The sequence below is a fragment of the Geotrypetes seraphini genome, chromosome 3 (genome assembly GCF_902459505.1).
Source record: "Geotrypetes seraphini chromosome 3, aGeoSer1.1, whole genome shotgun sequence".
In the NCBI taxonomy this organism is placed as follows: Eukaryota; Metazoa; Chordata; class Amphibia; order Gymnophiona; family Dermophiidae; genus Geotrypetes; species Geotrypetes seraphini.
The window spans coordinates 82,210,570-82,226,727 of record NC_047086.1 but is presented as its reverse complement, the minus strand read 5'-3'; the positions used below and the strand labels follow the sequence as shown (position 1 = coordinate 82,226,727).

At 40.5% G+C, this 16,158-nt stretch overlaps 1 protein-coding gene across 3 annotated transcripts in view; it reads left to right on the top strand.

The window, feature by feature from the left end:
- ADI1 (acireductone dioxygenase 1) overlaps nt 1-16,158 on the top strand; it is a 39,132-nt gene that overhangs the window by 17,322 nt on the left and 5,652 nt on the right. For 2 of the 3 annotated variants that reach the window (XM_033935625.1, XM_033935626.1), the window contains exon 4: nt 5,981-6,069. In XM_033935625.1, coding sequence (XP_033791516.1) covers nt 5,981-6,069 — 89 coding nt within the window. Of the gene's footprint in view, nt 1-5,980; nt 10,786-16,158 lie in introns of those variants that run through there. The other variant, XM_033935627.1, reaches the window with a different exon arrangement.

The following is a 16,158-nucleotide window of genomic DNA, read 5'->3' as shown; positions in this document are numbered from 1 at the left end:
ATGTGTCTTCCTGAGCCTCACAAACAGTATCTCCAGAAACAGATCATGGATCTTTTAGCGCAGTGTTTCCTGGAGTACCCCCTGCCAGTCAGGTTTTCAGGATATCCACATTGAATTTGCATAAACTTGATTTGCATATACTACCTCCATTATATGCAAATGTTTTTCATGCATAGTCATTGTGGATATCTTGAAAACCTGACTGGCAAGGGGGTATTTCAGGACCGAGTTGAGAAACACTGTCTTAGCGCTCCCAAACCCCACTGCTTGGCATTATGTTCAGGTATTGGGGTACATGGCGGCCTCCCTGGAGGTTGTGCTCTGGGCCAGGGCACATATGCGGCCTCTGCAAGAGTCTTTCCTGTTTTGATGGTCCCCTCAGCATCATCTCTTCAGATTCCCCTTCTCTGGATGGAGCCAGCACAACAGCAGCCTGTGCTGGTGGATTTAGGGAGAAGCTGCAGTGAAGGGCATGCCTCATTGAGTCACAGAGTGGATTACTCTCATGAGATATAATGTTCCAAGAGTACTCTTATTAACAGCATATTGTAACACCACAACTGTTAAAATGTAAACCGTCCTGAGCTCTTTGGGAAGGATGGGATATAAAACCAAATAAATAAATAAATAGAGATCTTAAAATACTTCCATGGCATAAATGCACAGGGGGTGTGTCTCTTTAATTTGAAAGGAAACTCGAATGAGGGGGGCATAGGATGAAAGTGAAAGGGGATAGATTCAGAAGTAACCTTAGAAAATACTTTCATGGAAAGGGTGGTGAATACTTGGAATGGCCTCACAATGGAGGTGGTGGAAATAAAAACTTTCTGAATTCAAAAAGTTTGGGAGGATGTTGGCTCTCTAAGGGAAAGGGGGGGATAGTAAATGGTATGGTTAGGCAGACTAGAGAGGCTATATGGTCTTTGTCTGCCTTCATTTATCTATGTTCCTTTATTAAACACGAGAAAATATTCTTCACTCAGCAAGTAATTAAACTCTGGTATTCATTGTCAAAGGATGTGGTGAAAGCGGTTAGCTTAAGAGGGTTTAAAAAAGTTTTGGATAATTTCCTAAAACAAAAGTCCTTAAGCCATTATTAGGATGGACTTGGATAAATCTGCTATTTATTACTAGAATAAGTAGCATAAAATCTATTTTACTGTTTGGGATCTTGCCAGGTACTTGTAAACCTGGGTTGGCCACAGTTGGAAACCTGGGCTTGATGCAATATGGCAACTCATGTTCTTTTCTTTCTCCAATATTGCATTGCAAGCAGAATCTGACTTGGGGTTCCCAGTTTTTAGTTTTTATCTGCATATTTCAGTTTCTAATTTGTAGCTAATCCTGTAATTGATGTAGGTCTATTTTATTCTGTTTGTATAGCACAGGTAAGGTAGCTTCATTGTAAGGGTCAATAGTAGTTCAGTTCCAGTTTGTGCTCTTAAATCATGATAAGATCTCTTAAAGCCAGCATGGTGGCTTTAATTCTTTCTGTGGAATAATTCCTATAAAGTGAAAGAACTGTATTTGATTACAAGAAAGCTTGGGACAATTACTTAGGCTCTGAAAGGAAGAGGAATGGATGGCATGGATGAGCAAACTGGGTAGCCCATATGGTGTTAAATCTGCCTTCATTTTTCTGTTTTATTTTGAGAAGGGGGTTCTGTATTCTTTGTAGGGATTGGCCAGAATATAAAATAAATAAATATACAGTGGTACCTCGGAATCCGAACGCCCCAGAACTTAAGAACATAAGCAATGCCTCTGCCGTGTCAGTCCTGAGGTCCATTGTGCCCAGCAGTCCGCTCACGCGGCGGCCCAACAGGTCCAGGACCGGTGCAGTAATCCTCTATCTATACCTCTCTATCCCCTTTTCCAACAGGAAATTGTCCAATCCTTTCTTAAACCCCAGTACCGTACTCTGCCCTATTACGTCCTCTGGAAGCGCATTCCAGGTGTCCACCACCCGCTGAGTAAAGAAAAACTTCCTAGCATTTGTTTTGAATCTATCCCCTTCCAATTTTTCCGAATGCCCTCTTGTTCTTTTATGTTTTGAAAATTTGAAGAATCTATCTCTCTCTACTTTCTCTATGCCCTTCATGATCTTGTAGGTTTCTATCATGTCTCCTCTGAGTCTCCGCTTTTCCAGGGAGAAGAGCTCCAGCCTCTCCAATCTTTCAGTGTATGAAAGGTTTTCCATGCCCTTAATCATTCATGTCGCTCTCCTCTGGACCCTCTCAAGTATTGCCATATCCTTTTTAAGGTACAGTGACCAGTACTCCAGGTGCGGGCGCACCATTGCCCGATACAACGGCAGGATGACTTCTTTTGTTCTGGTCGTAATACCATTTTTAATAATACCCAACATTCTGTTTGCCTTCTTCGCGGCTGCTGCGCATTGCGCCGTTGACTTCATTGTTGTATCCACCAGTACACCCAAATCTCTTTCAAGGTTACTTCCCTCTAATACTAATCCCCCCATTTGGTAGCTGAACATCGGGTTCTTTCTCCCTATATGCATGACCTTGCATTTCCCTACATTGAATTTCATCTGCCATTTATTCGCCCACTCCTCCAGTTTGTTTAGGTCCCTTTGTAGGTCCTCACACTCTTCCGTAGTTCTAACCCTTCTAAAGAGTTTAGTGTCGTCCGCAAATTTTATAACTTCACATTTCCGTTTCCAGGTCATTAATAAATATATTGAACAGCAGCGGTCCAAGTACAGACCCCTGCGGAACTCCGCTCGTGACTTTCCTCCAGCCCGAGTAGTGACCCTTCACTCCAACCCTCTGTCTCCTACCTGCCAACCAGTGTTTGATCCATCTGTGTACGTCCCCTTCCACCCCGTGGTTCCACAGCTTCCTAAGTAGCCGCTCATGTGGTACCTTTTGGAAGTCAAGGTAAATGATGTCTACAGGTTCCCCTTTGTCCAACTGGCTGTTTACCACCTCAAAGAAGTGCAGTAAGTTTGTTTGGCACGATCTTCCCTTGCAGAAGCCATGTTGGCTCGCTTTCATCAGCCCATTTTTTTCGATGTGCTCACAGATGCTGCCCTTTATCAGTGCTTCTACCATCTTGCCTGGAACCGATGTCAAACTTACCGGCCTATAGTTTCCCGGGTCTCCTCTTGACCCCTTTTTAAAGATAGGTGTAACATTTGCTATCTTCCAGTCCTCCGGAATCTCTCCAGTTTTCAAGGATAGGTTGCAAACTCGTTGGAGTATTCCTGCTATCTCATTTCTTAGTTCTTTTAGTACCCTAGGGTGGATTCCGTCCGGGCCTGGTGATTTGTCGCTTTTCAATCTATCTGTTGGAGGACATCCTCCTGGCTCACCTCTATTGCTGACAGTTTTTCTTCTTGGTCACCATGGAAGATCACGTCGGGTTCCGGTACACTGGATGTGTCCTTGCTTGTGAAGACTGATGAGAAGAATTTGTTTAACCTGTCGGCTACCTCTTTTTGCTCCTTTATCACTCCCTTTTTGTCTCCATCATCCAACGGTCCTACTTCCTCCCTCGCCGGTTTCTTCCCCTTAACATATCTGAAGAATGATTTGAAGTTTTTTGCCTCCCTGGCCAATCTTTCTTCGTATTCTCTTTTCGCTCTCCTAACCACTTGATGACATTCTCTTTGGCGTTTCCTGTGTTCATTCCAGTTTTCCCCAGTTTGGTCCTTTTTCCATTTCCGGAATGATTTTTTCTTGTCTCCTATCGCTTTCTTCACCTCATTGTTCTTCACCTCATTGTTCGTTTTTTTTTTGCACCCTTTTCTAAATCTGGGGATGTACATATGTTGTGCTTCTTGCACTGTGCCCTTGAATAGAGACCAGGCTTGCTCTACAGTTTCTGTTTTCCTTGAGCTGTTTCTAAGTTTTTTTTCTTACCATTGCTCTCATAGCATCATAATTCCCTTTCTTGAAGTTGAATGTTGTCACTGTGGTTCTCTTCCCTTTTGCTGTACTTACTCCTAATTTGTACTGGATCATGTTGTGATCGCTGTTTCCTAGTGGTCCTACTACTTCCACTTCTTTTGCAGGTCCCCCTATTCCGTTGAGGATTAGGTCAAGAGTGGCATATCCTCTTGTTGGTTCCTTGACAATCTGATCCATAAAGCAGTCCTTCACAGCCTCTAAGAATTCTGTTTCCCTCGCACAGTTTGAGTTTCCAATATTCCAGTTTATCCCGGGGTAGTTAAAATCTCCCATTACTGTCACATTCCTGTTGTTGCCTTCCCGCCTCAATTCTGCTACCAGATCTTTGTCGTTTGCTTCCGTTTGTCCAGGTGGACGATAGTATAGACCCAATCTTATGTCAAGGCCACTTTTTCCTGGTAATTTGACCCATAATGACTTTGGTTCTTTATCCACTCCGGATGAGGGAATGGTGTCTTTTATGTATAGTGCTATTCCTCCACCCTTCTTGTGGGTCCTGTCTCTTCTATAGAGTTTGTACCCTGGCAGCACTACGTCCCATTGGTTATCCTCGTTCCACCATGTTTCCGTGATTCCAATGATGTCTAGGTTTTCTTTTTTGGCTATGGCTTCTAATTCTCCCATTTTGGTCTTTAGGCTCCTTGCATTAGCGTACAAGCAATTTAAGTCCTGGTCTTTTCTTTTCTCTGCTGGTTTTACATGTGTTTTGCTCCTCTTACCATCCCCTATTTGGGCTGCCAGTACCTCATTTCTGTTCCTTTCTTCCTCATTTTTTGGTGTATCTTTTCTGTTCCTTTCTTCCTCATTTTTGGTGTATCTTTTTCGTCTGCAACCTGATTTCCTGATCTCTCCTGTTCCTCTACTTTTATCTGTTTGCCCTTTTTGTTGGTCAACAGCTTCTGTTGTTCGTCTTTTGCCTGTTCCCAGCATTTTTCCCGCTCAGTATCTTCTTTTGATACTCTTGTCCGAACCGTCGTCTCAGTTTAAAGCCTGCTCAATTCCTCTCTTGATGTTGTTTGCTAGCAGTCTCGTTCCTGCCTTGCTCAGGTGTAGTCCGTCCCTCCTGAAGAACTTGTTCTTCCCCCAAAAAGTTGTCCAGTTCCTTACAAAAAGGAATCCTTCTTCTTTGCACCATCTCCTCAACCATGCGTTTATTGCTTGTAGCTCAGTCTGCCTCTTCACGTCTGCCCTTGAACGTTTTGGAATCCGAACTTTTTTTTGTAGTAAATTTTGTCTTGGAATCCAAACTCTGCTTTGGAATCCGAACGCCCTGCACATAGTATGTGTGTGTTTGTGCCCCAGAATCTGAATGCTGCTTAATATTTTACCTTAAAATCCAGTGTATTTCCTGTTAAAATTTGAGTTTGTGGGACCCAGGAACGGATTAATCCAGTTTCTATTATTTTCAATGGGAAAAACTGTCTTGGAACTTCAACTGAGTTCTGGAACGGATTAAGTTCAGATTCCAAGGTATCACTGTATATACATACAGAAGTTTGGTTATTTTCTCAACTCTGATCACACAGCGCCCTCTGGTGTCTGAGGGCAGCCTTCGTGAGGCTGCAGCCAGCAGTTTTCTTTTTTTTCTCTCTACAGTACAGTATATTGAAAACTTTTTCTTTCTTTTTTTTGTTACTGGGTTTGTTTCAGTTTTCCTAATATCCAGAACACCTGGGTCTGTTTTCAGAGAGGAAGTACAGAGTTCACTTGATTTTTAAATTTGTAGTTCTGGAACTATATAAGTTAATAAAAGAAAACCACATGTGTGCTAGCAGGCAGCAACTTGGGTACCGTATATAAATATTATAAGATATTGTAATATTAGTTGTAAGCTTGTAAAATATTATAATTAATGTGAGTACAAAATATAATTTATGTTGCACACTTTGAAGCTATTTCACATGCTCAGTTTCTCATGATATCAGCTTGTCAGTTCTTTCAGTTTTTATCTTGCATGGTTCTGCTTTTTTGTTTGTTCTAAACTGTGACTGGGGTAGTTTTAATTAGAAAAGGAAATGATTGCAATATATGTATTTTTTGTTTTGTAGAATTATGTGAAAGCAATGAGGCTTTTTGTGGGAGAGCCAGTGTGGACACCATACAACCGACCAGCTGACCATTTTGAGGCCCGACAAAAGTATGTGCACCATTTAGCACAGACAGCATAATGACTATCACTACATTGATAAGTGTCAGGTGAATACAACACCTGCACAGGAATGGAAAAACAATACTTCAAAATATCGGTAATACTCGTATATTAATGCAATGATGTAACTCATTTTTTTATTAATAAGAGAAAACTGCAAAATAATACAGTCAAGAAAATTCTTGTACAGACAAGCTCATTCCATACGTAATATATTACAATATAATTAGATCCAATATAAAGTAAAGAAAGCCGACCATAAGTTTAAGTAAAAGTCCTCTATGGAGAGTATGAACCAGAAAATTACAAAAAGAAAAAATATATTGATAACAATAGTTAAAAGGAATTATAGTGAAGAATCAATGGAATCCTTCTAATTTAAATCTTGCACAGTACCATCAACAGCAAAAGACACAGGAGGAACAGGAGCCAAGGGTCTCTTTCCCGTCAGGAAACTAGTTAAATGAAAAGGATCAAAAAATATATAACATACAGATTTATACTTCATGATACATTTGCATGAAAATTTCAAAAAATACTCCAGGTTTTAACAAAATAAATTGTTTTCCCCTTTTTTTTTTTGTCTCTTGAGACATCAGGAAAAAACACATTTATTTTCAAATCAAGAAATTTCTTTATCATTATGACAAAAAAACATTCTTGGCAACCACTCTTTGTCAGAGATTAAAGCAAAAGTTACCACCGTTATGGCTGATACTACATTTTCTTGGTCTGAGTCCTCCAATATATTAGAAACATCCAGGGTATCCATCTCAACAGTAGCTTCTACTCATGGCTGCTCTTCTTGTTTCTTAAAGGAGATACTAGGTATGGCTGCGGTATTTTCTGCCCCAACGCTGAAACTGCTTCCAGAGGCAGGGGAGAGAGATTGGGTCGGTGTGGGAGACCAGTTCCACCTACCGACTCCCCCCGCGGCCTGAGTCCAGCTACTTTCATCTCTTCAGGGCAGCTCCACTGCTATCGGGAGCTGCCCCAACGCTGAAACTGCTTCCAAAGACAGGGAAGAGAGATCGGGTCGGTGTGGGAGACCAGTTCCATCTACTGACTCTCCCTGCGGCTTGCGTCCAGCTACTTTTGTCTCTTCAGGGTAGCTCCACTGCTATCAGGAGCTGCCCCAACGCTGAAACTGCTTCCAGAGCAGGGGAGAGAGATCGGGTCGGTGTGGGAAAACCAGCTCCGCCTCCCGACGGTTCCCCCCCCCGCAGCTTTGAACCCAACTTGAAATAGGAAGAGACAGGGAAATCAACATAACTATAGTTATAGGAAGGAGTCACAACAACCTGCAAACATGAATCTCCTAGTGTTTCTATTGATCTATTTAATAAGCACTAACATTAAGGCCGCTAACTCACTCTATCCACAACTTCACACTGTCCATTACCTTGATATAACCATTAGGATCCTAATTTAATCAACAGAAAGAAAGAGTAAATCATATTAAGGTAACCACAAGTAACGGAAGACAACATCGTACCCTAAAAAAAAAGGGTAAGAGAAGTAAAACCTATCCGAACCACCACACTCACCAGATCGATCACATCCACTTCAATTCCCTGTGCTTATCTCAATACTAGATCGGTAAGGAACAAAGCTTTCTTAATCAAAGATTGGATCATCAGCAAACAAATAGCCTGTCTCTTTCTAATGGAAACATGGCTATTGTCTGAAGAGGATCCAAAATAAATGACCTTCTACCAGCTAACTTCAAAATTCACACGCTAAACCGCGAGGACAGAAGAGGGGGAGGATTAGCAGTTATTCTCAAGGAAGGACTCAAACTTGAATCACTAGATTCCAAAATAACCAATCAGTTAGAAATACTAGCCTGTAAAATTAGCAATAAGGAACTAGAAGAATCCCTCTCTTGTATTTTATTTTATGTACCACCGAAAAGTTGGACAAAAGCCAGAAAGGACTTCTACAAATTTGTCTTACATAATACTATTACTCCATCTTACAATATTATTGTAGGAGACATAAACCTACATTTAGAAGACCAAGACAACCCAGATGCGAAAGATTTTAACAACTTTCTATCTTCGCTCAACTATAATCTCCTTTTACCCACACAAACACATGAAAAAGACCATCATTTAGACGTGGTAGCCATGTCCACAAAGGAGATTTTAGACCCTTCCATCTCTCTTGCTGACGGCACCTGGTGTCATGACATCTGTTCTGATCACTTTACCTACTACTTCAATTTAATATGGACTCATCCAAAATCCAAAACACACACAAAGATAATAAAAGAACATCTCACAAGGGGCCATATCAATCCAGAGGAATATTGGTCACAATACAAATTACAAGAGGAGATAGGAGAAAGGGATGATTTCGGGGATCACTGGATAAAAATAAACACATTCATTTTAGATAAAATTGCCCCTAAATGAAATGGTAAAAACTGCTCAAATAAATATAATAAATGGTTCGACACCGAACTACTAAAAATGAAACAATCGGTAAGACAACTAGAAAGGACCTGGAAAAAAACGGGAAAACTATCAGACTGGAACAATTGGAGATCCAACATAAAAAGCTATAAACAATTGACAAAAGAAAAACGTAAAGCATTCTATCATCTAAAATTGACACATCCAACACAAACCCGAAAGGAATTAACACAAAAGAATTGTTCAACTTGGTTACGAATTTATTTGACACCACACTCAATCTACACATAATATTGAGTTACCTTCAGCAAATGATCTAGCGCAACATTTTGATTCAAAAATTATAAACCTCAGAAATAACTGTCTGATAAATGACATATGTGCACTTCAAATAACCAACATAAAAGGAAATGAAATACCAGCGGATACGATTTGGAATTCCTTCCAAGGTCTAGAATGGAATAATTACATCAAACTATACAAGTACACAAAATCATATTGCATTCTAGATTCCTGTTCCCCTGATATCATCATAAAAACAGCTCCATTTAACTTTAAACTATCTTTGTGGAACTATCTGACCGATAATCTCAAAAGCGGCAAATTCCTTACTAATAACGGTCGCATTATAATTACCCCAATTCCAAAAAATCATAAACAATCACTGGCATCAGTGACCAACTATAGACCAGTGGCATCCATTCCATTCTTTGTAAAAATGATGGAAGGACTGGTACATTCCCAATTGATGGAATACTTGGATCAGTTCTCTCTTTTACATGAAACCCAATCTGGTTTTAGACCTTTGTTCAGCACCGAGACAGTAATTGCAGCCATCTTGGATAACTTACGCTCCCTATTTAGCAAGGGCCACAATGCCCTGATCATGCAATTTGACATGAGTTTGGCTATCGATTTGGTGGATCATGAGAAATTGTTACAATGCTTGGACGCAATTGGCATCAGAGGAGAAGTATTGGACTGGTTCTGAGGTTTCCTTATATCTCACACCTACCAAGTACGTTTCAACTACAACCTCTTTAATACTTGGAGCAACCCATCTGGAGTTCCTCAGTGGTCACCACAATCCCCACTACTCTTCAACGTTTACATGTCATCATTAGGCGCACAATTGGCCCAGCAGGGAATAAAATTATTTAGTTACGCAGACGACTTTACAATCATCATCCCATTCGCCACTACTCTCTCTGAAGCTACCCCCATGGAAACAGAAGCATTAAACTTGATGGAACAATGGTCGACTGAATTTAGATTGAAGCTCAATTCAGCAAAACAAAATTCTTCGTAGCCTCGCCATACCCACTCGCCACTAAAACATCACTATGCATCAACAAACTTAGTTACCCTATCCAACCCACAATGAAAGTTCTGGGAGTAATACTTGACCAAGGCCTAACCATGAAAGACCAAGTGGACTTCATTGGTTAGAAGGGGATTCTTTACTCTCTGGAAGCTTCGGTCCATCAGAGCATACTTCGACGCTTCATCATTCAGAATTCTGGTACAATCACTTATACTAAGCCATCTGGACTACCGTAACATCGCCCACCTGGCAATCTTCCAGAAAAACTTGCAGAGACTACAACTGGTGCAGAACACAGCGGTTAGGCTGATTTTTGGGTTGAAGAAGTCCGATCACATAACCCCTTCCTATCGACTCCTGCACTGGTTGCTCATGGAGGCAAGTGAAAAGATTAAGCTGGGATGTTTCTGCTTTAAGGCATTATACGGTTTAGCCCCTAAATACATAACTGACTTCTTCTCCATCGCAACTAACAAACATAAGAGAAGCTCACACCCGAAGTTCGTCCCCCCACCGGTTAGAGGATGTAAATTTAGAAGACACCACCAACATCTCCTCTCTTATCAAACAGCATCATGGGGCAAAGACTTGGAAAAAATACTTAGGCAAACAAACAACTATAGTGAATTTAGGAAACACCTAAAAACATATCTGTTCTTGAACTACCTAAGTAGCTGATCCGCACAACCGCTCTCACATTTTGTTAGTCATTAACCTCCAACTATGTAAGTTCTACTCAATTGTAGCATTCTTTTAATCATTGTAAACCTCATAGAACTTCACGGTCCTGCGGTATATAAACTGCTATTATTATTAAAAATATCTCATGGTGAAACCATTACTTGTTTAGGAAAAAAAATAAAAAAAACCCTTAGATTTGTAGCTCTGGAAATAGTCTCTAAAGTTTCCTCCTTAGCTTTTAGGATTAAGTTGTCCTTTAATAAAGTTTCACTCACAAACTGATTGGTGATAACGTCTTATTTAAATCTTCTGCTTTAGAAGACAAAAGCAAAATGTCTGCAACTGCTTTTTCAACTTTTCCCTCCAAAACTTGAACTTTCACATTAAGAACATTAGTTTGTAGGATTAATACCTTTTGTCATCTGTGACGAGGCTTCCCAGAAAACATCTAAAGTTATTACAGAGAGATGATTGATCAAAGAAGAAGGAATTGGTAAAGGTACCACTGGCATCTTGGTGAGCTTCAGAAATCTTGGTTCCAGACACCCCTGTGGCCCCCAGTGTCTAAGAGATTTGACTTTGCAGGACGGTTCCCATGCAGGTAGCTCATAGCCACTTCTGCTCTACTGGTATCACCTCCTTCCAGGGAAATTGACACCTTCTCAGGAAAAGAAATGCTGGGCAAGGCAGAAACACTACTGGTTGAAGGCTGCATAGGAGGACTTCTGAGATTCAGGCTTAATGAGGCGTTAGGCATCTGCTTTCAGCTCTGGTTACTGAAGGATCAGTTGCTCTCTGGACAGAAAGGTCTATCGGAACTGTCAAAAGGAGTGCTCATGGTCTCTTAGGGATAGACACGGAGCTTCCTCTTGGTGTTCCCCATTGTGGCAGGTAGGAAAATGCCTGGAGAGCAAACACTAAACCTCCGCCATCTTGACTACACTCATTTAATGTAACACATTCAGGATTGCTTTATTTCCCCCCCTATAGATTAAAAATGTCCTTTTCTGGAATGCGTACCCTGTTCAGAATTAATTCCAAAGTTATAATGTACAGAAAGGATTATTAAAATATACCTCAATGTACTTTTGTCTTGTTTGAGAATGGGATGGAGTGCCCTGTGTAGTTCAGACTAAGAAAAAAACCCAGGAGCCCCTGCTCACTCATCTTAGACACGCAAACACTATGTGCCACCTCATCGTTGCCACATCTTAACTCACTATTTTTTCTCTCCCATCCCCCCATTCAACCAAATCTCATCTCTAGCTGACCTCATACCCACATGTGATGCCATCTATTAAGCTGTTTCTCATCTAAAGTGCTAGCACATCACAGGAACTGAGCTCATGAGTTTTATCATGTTTTCTGGTAACTGCTCTGTATCAGGGCTGTGGAGTTGGCACACCAAACCTTCAACTCTGACTCCTATTGATATTAGGCTTTACATTTTTTGTTCTGGATCTAAAATGCTGGTAAATATAGCTTATATTTACCAATACTATAGATTCAAGCTACACTATAGATTCAGGACTAAGAAGAAAAATAAGCAAAACATTTATGGGACAGACCGAAGGTCCATCAAGCCAAGTATCCTGTTTCCAACAAGTGGCCAACCTAGGTTAGCAACCATTTAAAACTGTATATCCCTTTCAAATCAGAAGGGAATACAGGCTCCTATAGTTAGCTAAACATTATGGTTATATGAGGTCTATTTCTGAAGATTAATGCATTTTATTCCTGTGGGCCCTATGCTCCCTGTGCTGCAGATAACTTGTGCTAATCTTTAGCAAGAGACCCCTTATATTAGTAACTGATGATAAAAAAAACAATGGAATGATGATTGTATAGGGTTTTGTTCAATGTGAACCTGTAAGGGATCTTATTTCTTTTCCTTCTGAAAGTTTTGACTGGTCTCCAGGTTTAACTATTTTCTGTTCTCCTTTTAGTGGCATGCTGATCTGTAGTTGTGGATGGTTGTGGAAGATTTAGGCCCCCTTTTACAAAGGCGATTATCGTGGTGGGTAATCACTCCGATGCCCACAGGGATTCAGTGGACATCAGAGCATTTGACTCACCGCAGCTACTACCACGCCTTTGTATAAAGGGATGTTAGTATATTGGGTTATATGAAGCATGTAGATTTTAGACAGTGGACTAAAGCATGTGGTTAACTAGTGTCTGCAAACTGAACCTCTACCTGCACCTTTTCTTGAAAAGTTCCATTTAACTTGTAAATTGCTGCTAACATTTTAAAAATCCAATTTTAATAAATCTGATGATTCTCTTAAATCCAAAGCATACTGTTGTTATTGAAAGTTTGAGGCCCTATTTATAATAAAATACTGTGTCTTCATTAAAATAATTCCCTTAATCATCTGTTACTGGATTTGCCCAATAGATTTTGTTCTTTTCAGATACATTTTTACTCTCGTCAAAGCTACTGCTAGATTCTGTGCCTTATGTAGTAAAAAATTATTTCAAAGGAAATTATAGATGACAATATATTTATACTATATAAATTAAGAAACATAGCAACATGTCCCCTGGTTAGGTCAATAATCTAATCTAAGGGCTCCTTTTACAAAGGTGTGCTAGCATTTTTAGCGCACGCTACCCTAAAAACTACCGCCTGCTTAAGAGGAGGCAGTAGCGGTTAGCGCATGCGCTATTCCACGCGTTAAGGCCCTAACGCACCTTTGTAAAAGGAGCCCTAAATATTGGATTTATATACTGTCATCTCTCCAAAACGAGCTCGACTCGGTTCACATAAAAATCGATAATCGAGTGAAAGTAGTTAGCACAAGGCGGTGTCCAAGTATAGTGTGCTGCATTGAGCTATCTAGCTCTCTTGCCTTAGTTAAGTTATTGGACACTGCAGCACTCATCTGAGTGCATTACACTGAGGGCCTCCCATTTAAAAATATCTAAAAATACTTAATTCTTGTAAAATAATTATTCATTGATTCTGGTGGTGTCAGTCAGCTTTTTTCACAATCAACTTTTTTCACTAGAAAAGAACTATTTTGTGGGATTTTTGACAGTGTTCTTTCATAGGTTTTTTTTGGTTTTGATAATGCCCAAGAACTAGCAAACTACTTCCTAGGCAAGATTAAGGACATTCAAAATGAAATAAACTATCCAGCACCAAAACACAGAGACCCAAACAGAACCGAAAACAGATCCCTGCACAGCGGGCCAAATCTGGAGCACCTTTGAACTAATTCCTCCAAAATAACTTTTCAATCAATTAAAGACTATCCACTCAAAGCTGCACACTGGATAAATGTCCCCATGCCTCCTTACTCATATTACAAACTCGCTGATAATCTGGCTGGTCTTTCTGCTCAACAACCTACTAGTGACTGGCCAACTACCAGTACAAAATGGGCCTCATTGCACTCACTCTCATCCCAAAAAATCAAGGAGCTGATTTATCCAAATCCAACTTCATAGCCATAGCCAATATCCCGCTACTCACCAAATTACTTGAAACCCTTGTCTTCACACAACTCACAGCCTACATTGATAAATGCTGTCTCCATCCTACCCAGTTTGGCTTCAGAGCACAACACAGCCCAGAACATCTATTTCTGACCTTCTCACTATACTCGGTGAACTAGGTCTGACTGGATCCGTTCTTAACTGGTTCAAAGAATTTCTGACAAATACAGAATATTGTGTCTGGAAGGACCGAACCTTCTCACTAACCTGGAAAGCATTCTATGGAGTCCCGCAGGAGTCGCCACTATCCCCTAAACTTTTCAACATATTTGAGTTCACTAGGAAACCTCTCCTTAAATGGAGAAAGTCTGTTGTCTTATGCAGATGACATCTTTTATTTTAATACCACTCAATACTGAAATGAATAATGCTTCCACAATAGTCTCCAATGGCATTGACAGAATCTATTCTTGGGCACTTTCCAATAAATTAAAATGCAACTAAAACCAAATTTATTATGGTTTATGCAATGCTACACAGACAGTTCCCATAATCTTCTCAAAATTATCATTCACAACAATAAACGTGGATAAAACTGCTCGAGTCCTTGGAATCTTATTAGACTCCATCCTCTCCTTCACACCCCCAAATCTCCAACCTTTGGGGGAGGAAACCTACAACCTAAAACAACTAAGATTGAATCAAACCTTACTTTTACTGCCACCACTTTGCCATTCTGGTTAAAAAGCTAGACCTAACACAGCTAGACTATTGCAACTCTCTCTACACAGGCATAAACATAACCCAAATGTACAACCTGCAAATGATCCAGAACATAGCAATCGGACTGATCTTCAGATTAAAAAGATATGATGCCATATCAGACCATTACTGCATCAAGATTTACAAAGAATAGGGGACACTTGATGAAGTTGCAGAATAATAGTTTTAAAACCAATAGGAGAAAATATTTTTTTCACTCGGAGAATAGTTAAGCTCTGGAATGAATTGCCAGAGGATGTGGTAAGAGATTAATGTAGCTATTTTTAAAAAGGTTAACAAAAGTTATGCTACCAGTATTTATAACATTGAATGTCTGATATTCAAAGTGATTTAAACAGGTAAGAGAGTCTCTTCTGCCCACTTAAATTGCCTGTCACCCCCACCCCCAATATTCTGCAACACTAAAGCGGGCAATGCTGCTCAATATCGCCTCTGATTACCCAAAAAAGTGGTCAGGTCAGGGGTGGTATAGGGGTCAATGTTAGGAAGGAGCCTGGAGTGATTCAGTGTTAACACCTGGATAGCTAAGCGGCCTACTTTGAAAAATCTCACAAGATGAATATTAACAAGCACCCACATAATCTTTTGTAGCTTAAAAAAGTGTCATTGCAGTCGTTTGGTACCAGCAGCCACCAGGGGCAAGAGTAAGGGGATTTTGCTTCTGCCCCCTCTGGACCACCATAGAAGTAAAAGGAGACCTACCTAAACTGTGAGCTACATTTACGAAGGTCTAGCATTTTTAGCACACGCACAAAATTAGCGTGTCTATAGCTTGCGCTAGCCGGAAAACTACCGCCTGCTCAAGAGGAGGCGGTAGTGGCTACCTTGAGTGGAATTTTAGTACGTGCTATTGCACGCGTAAAGGCCCTAGCGCGCCTTCATAAAAGGAGTCCTGTGTGTTTGGGGGGGAGAGGAGTATATTCCTGGAGTCGGATGGGAAGCAAGGGAGTTTTGTTGGAGCCGGGAAAGGAATGGAGGGACTTTTTTTTAAAAAAAAGCTACAAAAGGTTATGTGAGTCCTGGCTGAATTTCAGCTGGGCCTGCATAAACTCTGGTGGTTGGTCTTCCTGCCCACCTGAAATTAGCTCCTGATTATTTAGTGCTGCTGGTTGGATGTGACCCAGCACTGAATTTGAGGGGGCTAATCTAGCAAACACTGAATAGCAGGTTTCACAATGCAAACAATGCTATTAAGGCTTTTAGATGTTCTGCTGCCGGGTAACCCAGTCTCTTGGCAAAAAAGAAGCACAGTTCAAACAAAAAAAAGGGTTATTTCCTTTTTTAATTAAGGCACCTGACTTTTCATTCAGGGAACAAGAAAAACACAATTATTACTTTAAAAAAAGATAGGTTCTTTGTCCCCTTGAACTCATGGACCAACCTCCATGCAATCCTGTAGGGGTGTTAGCTCCATTGGCAGGTCTGATGTGT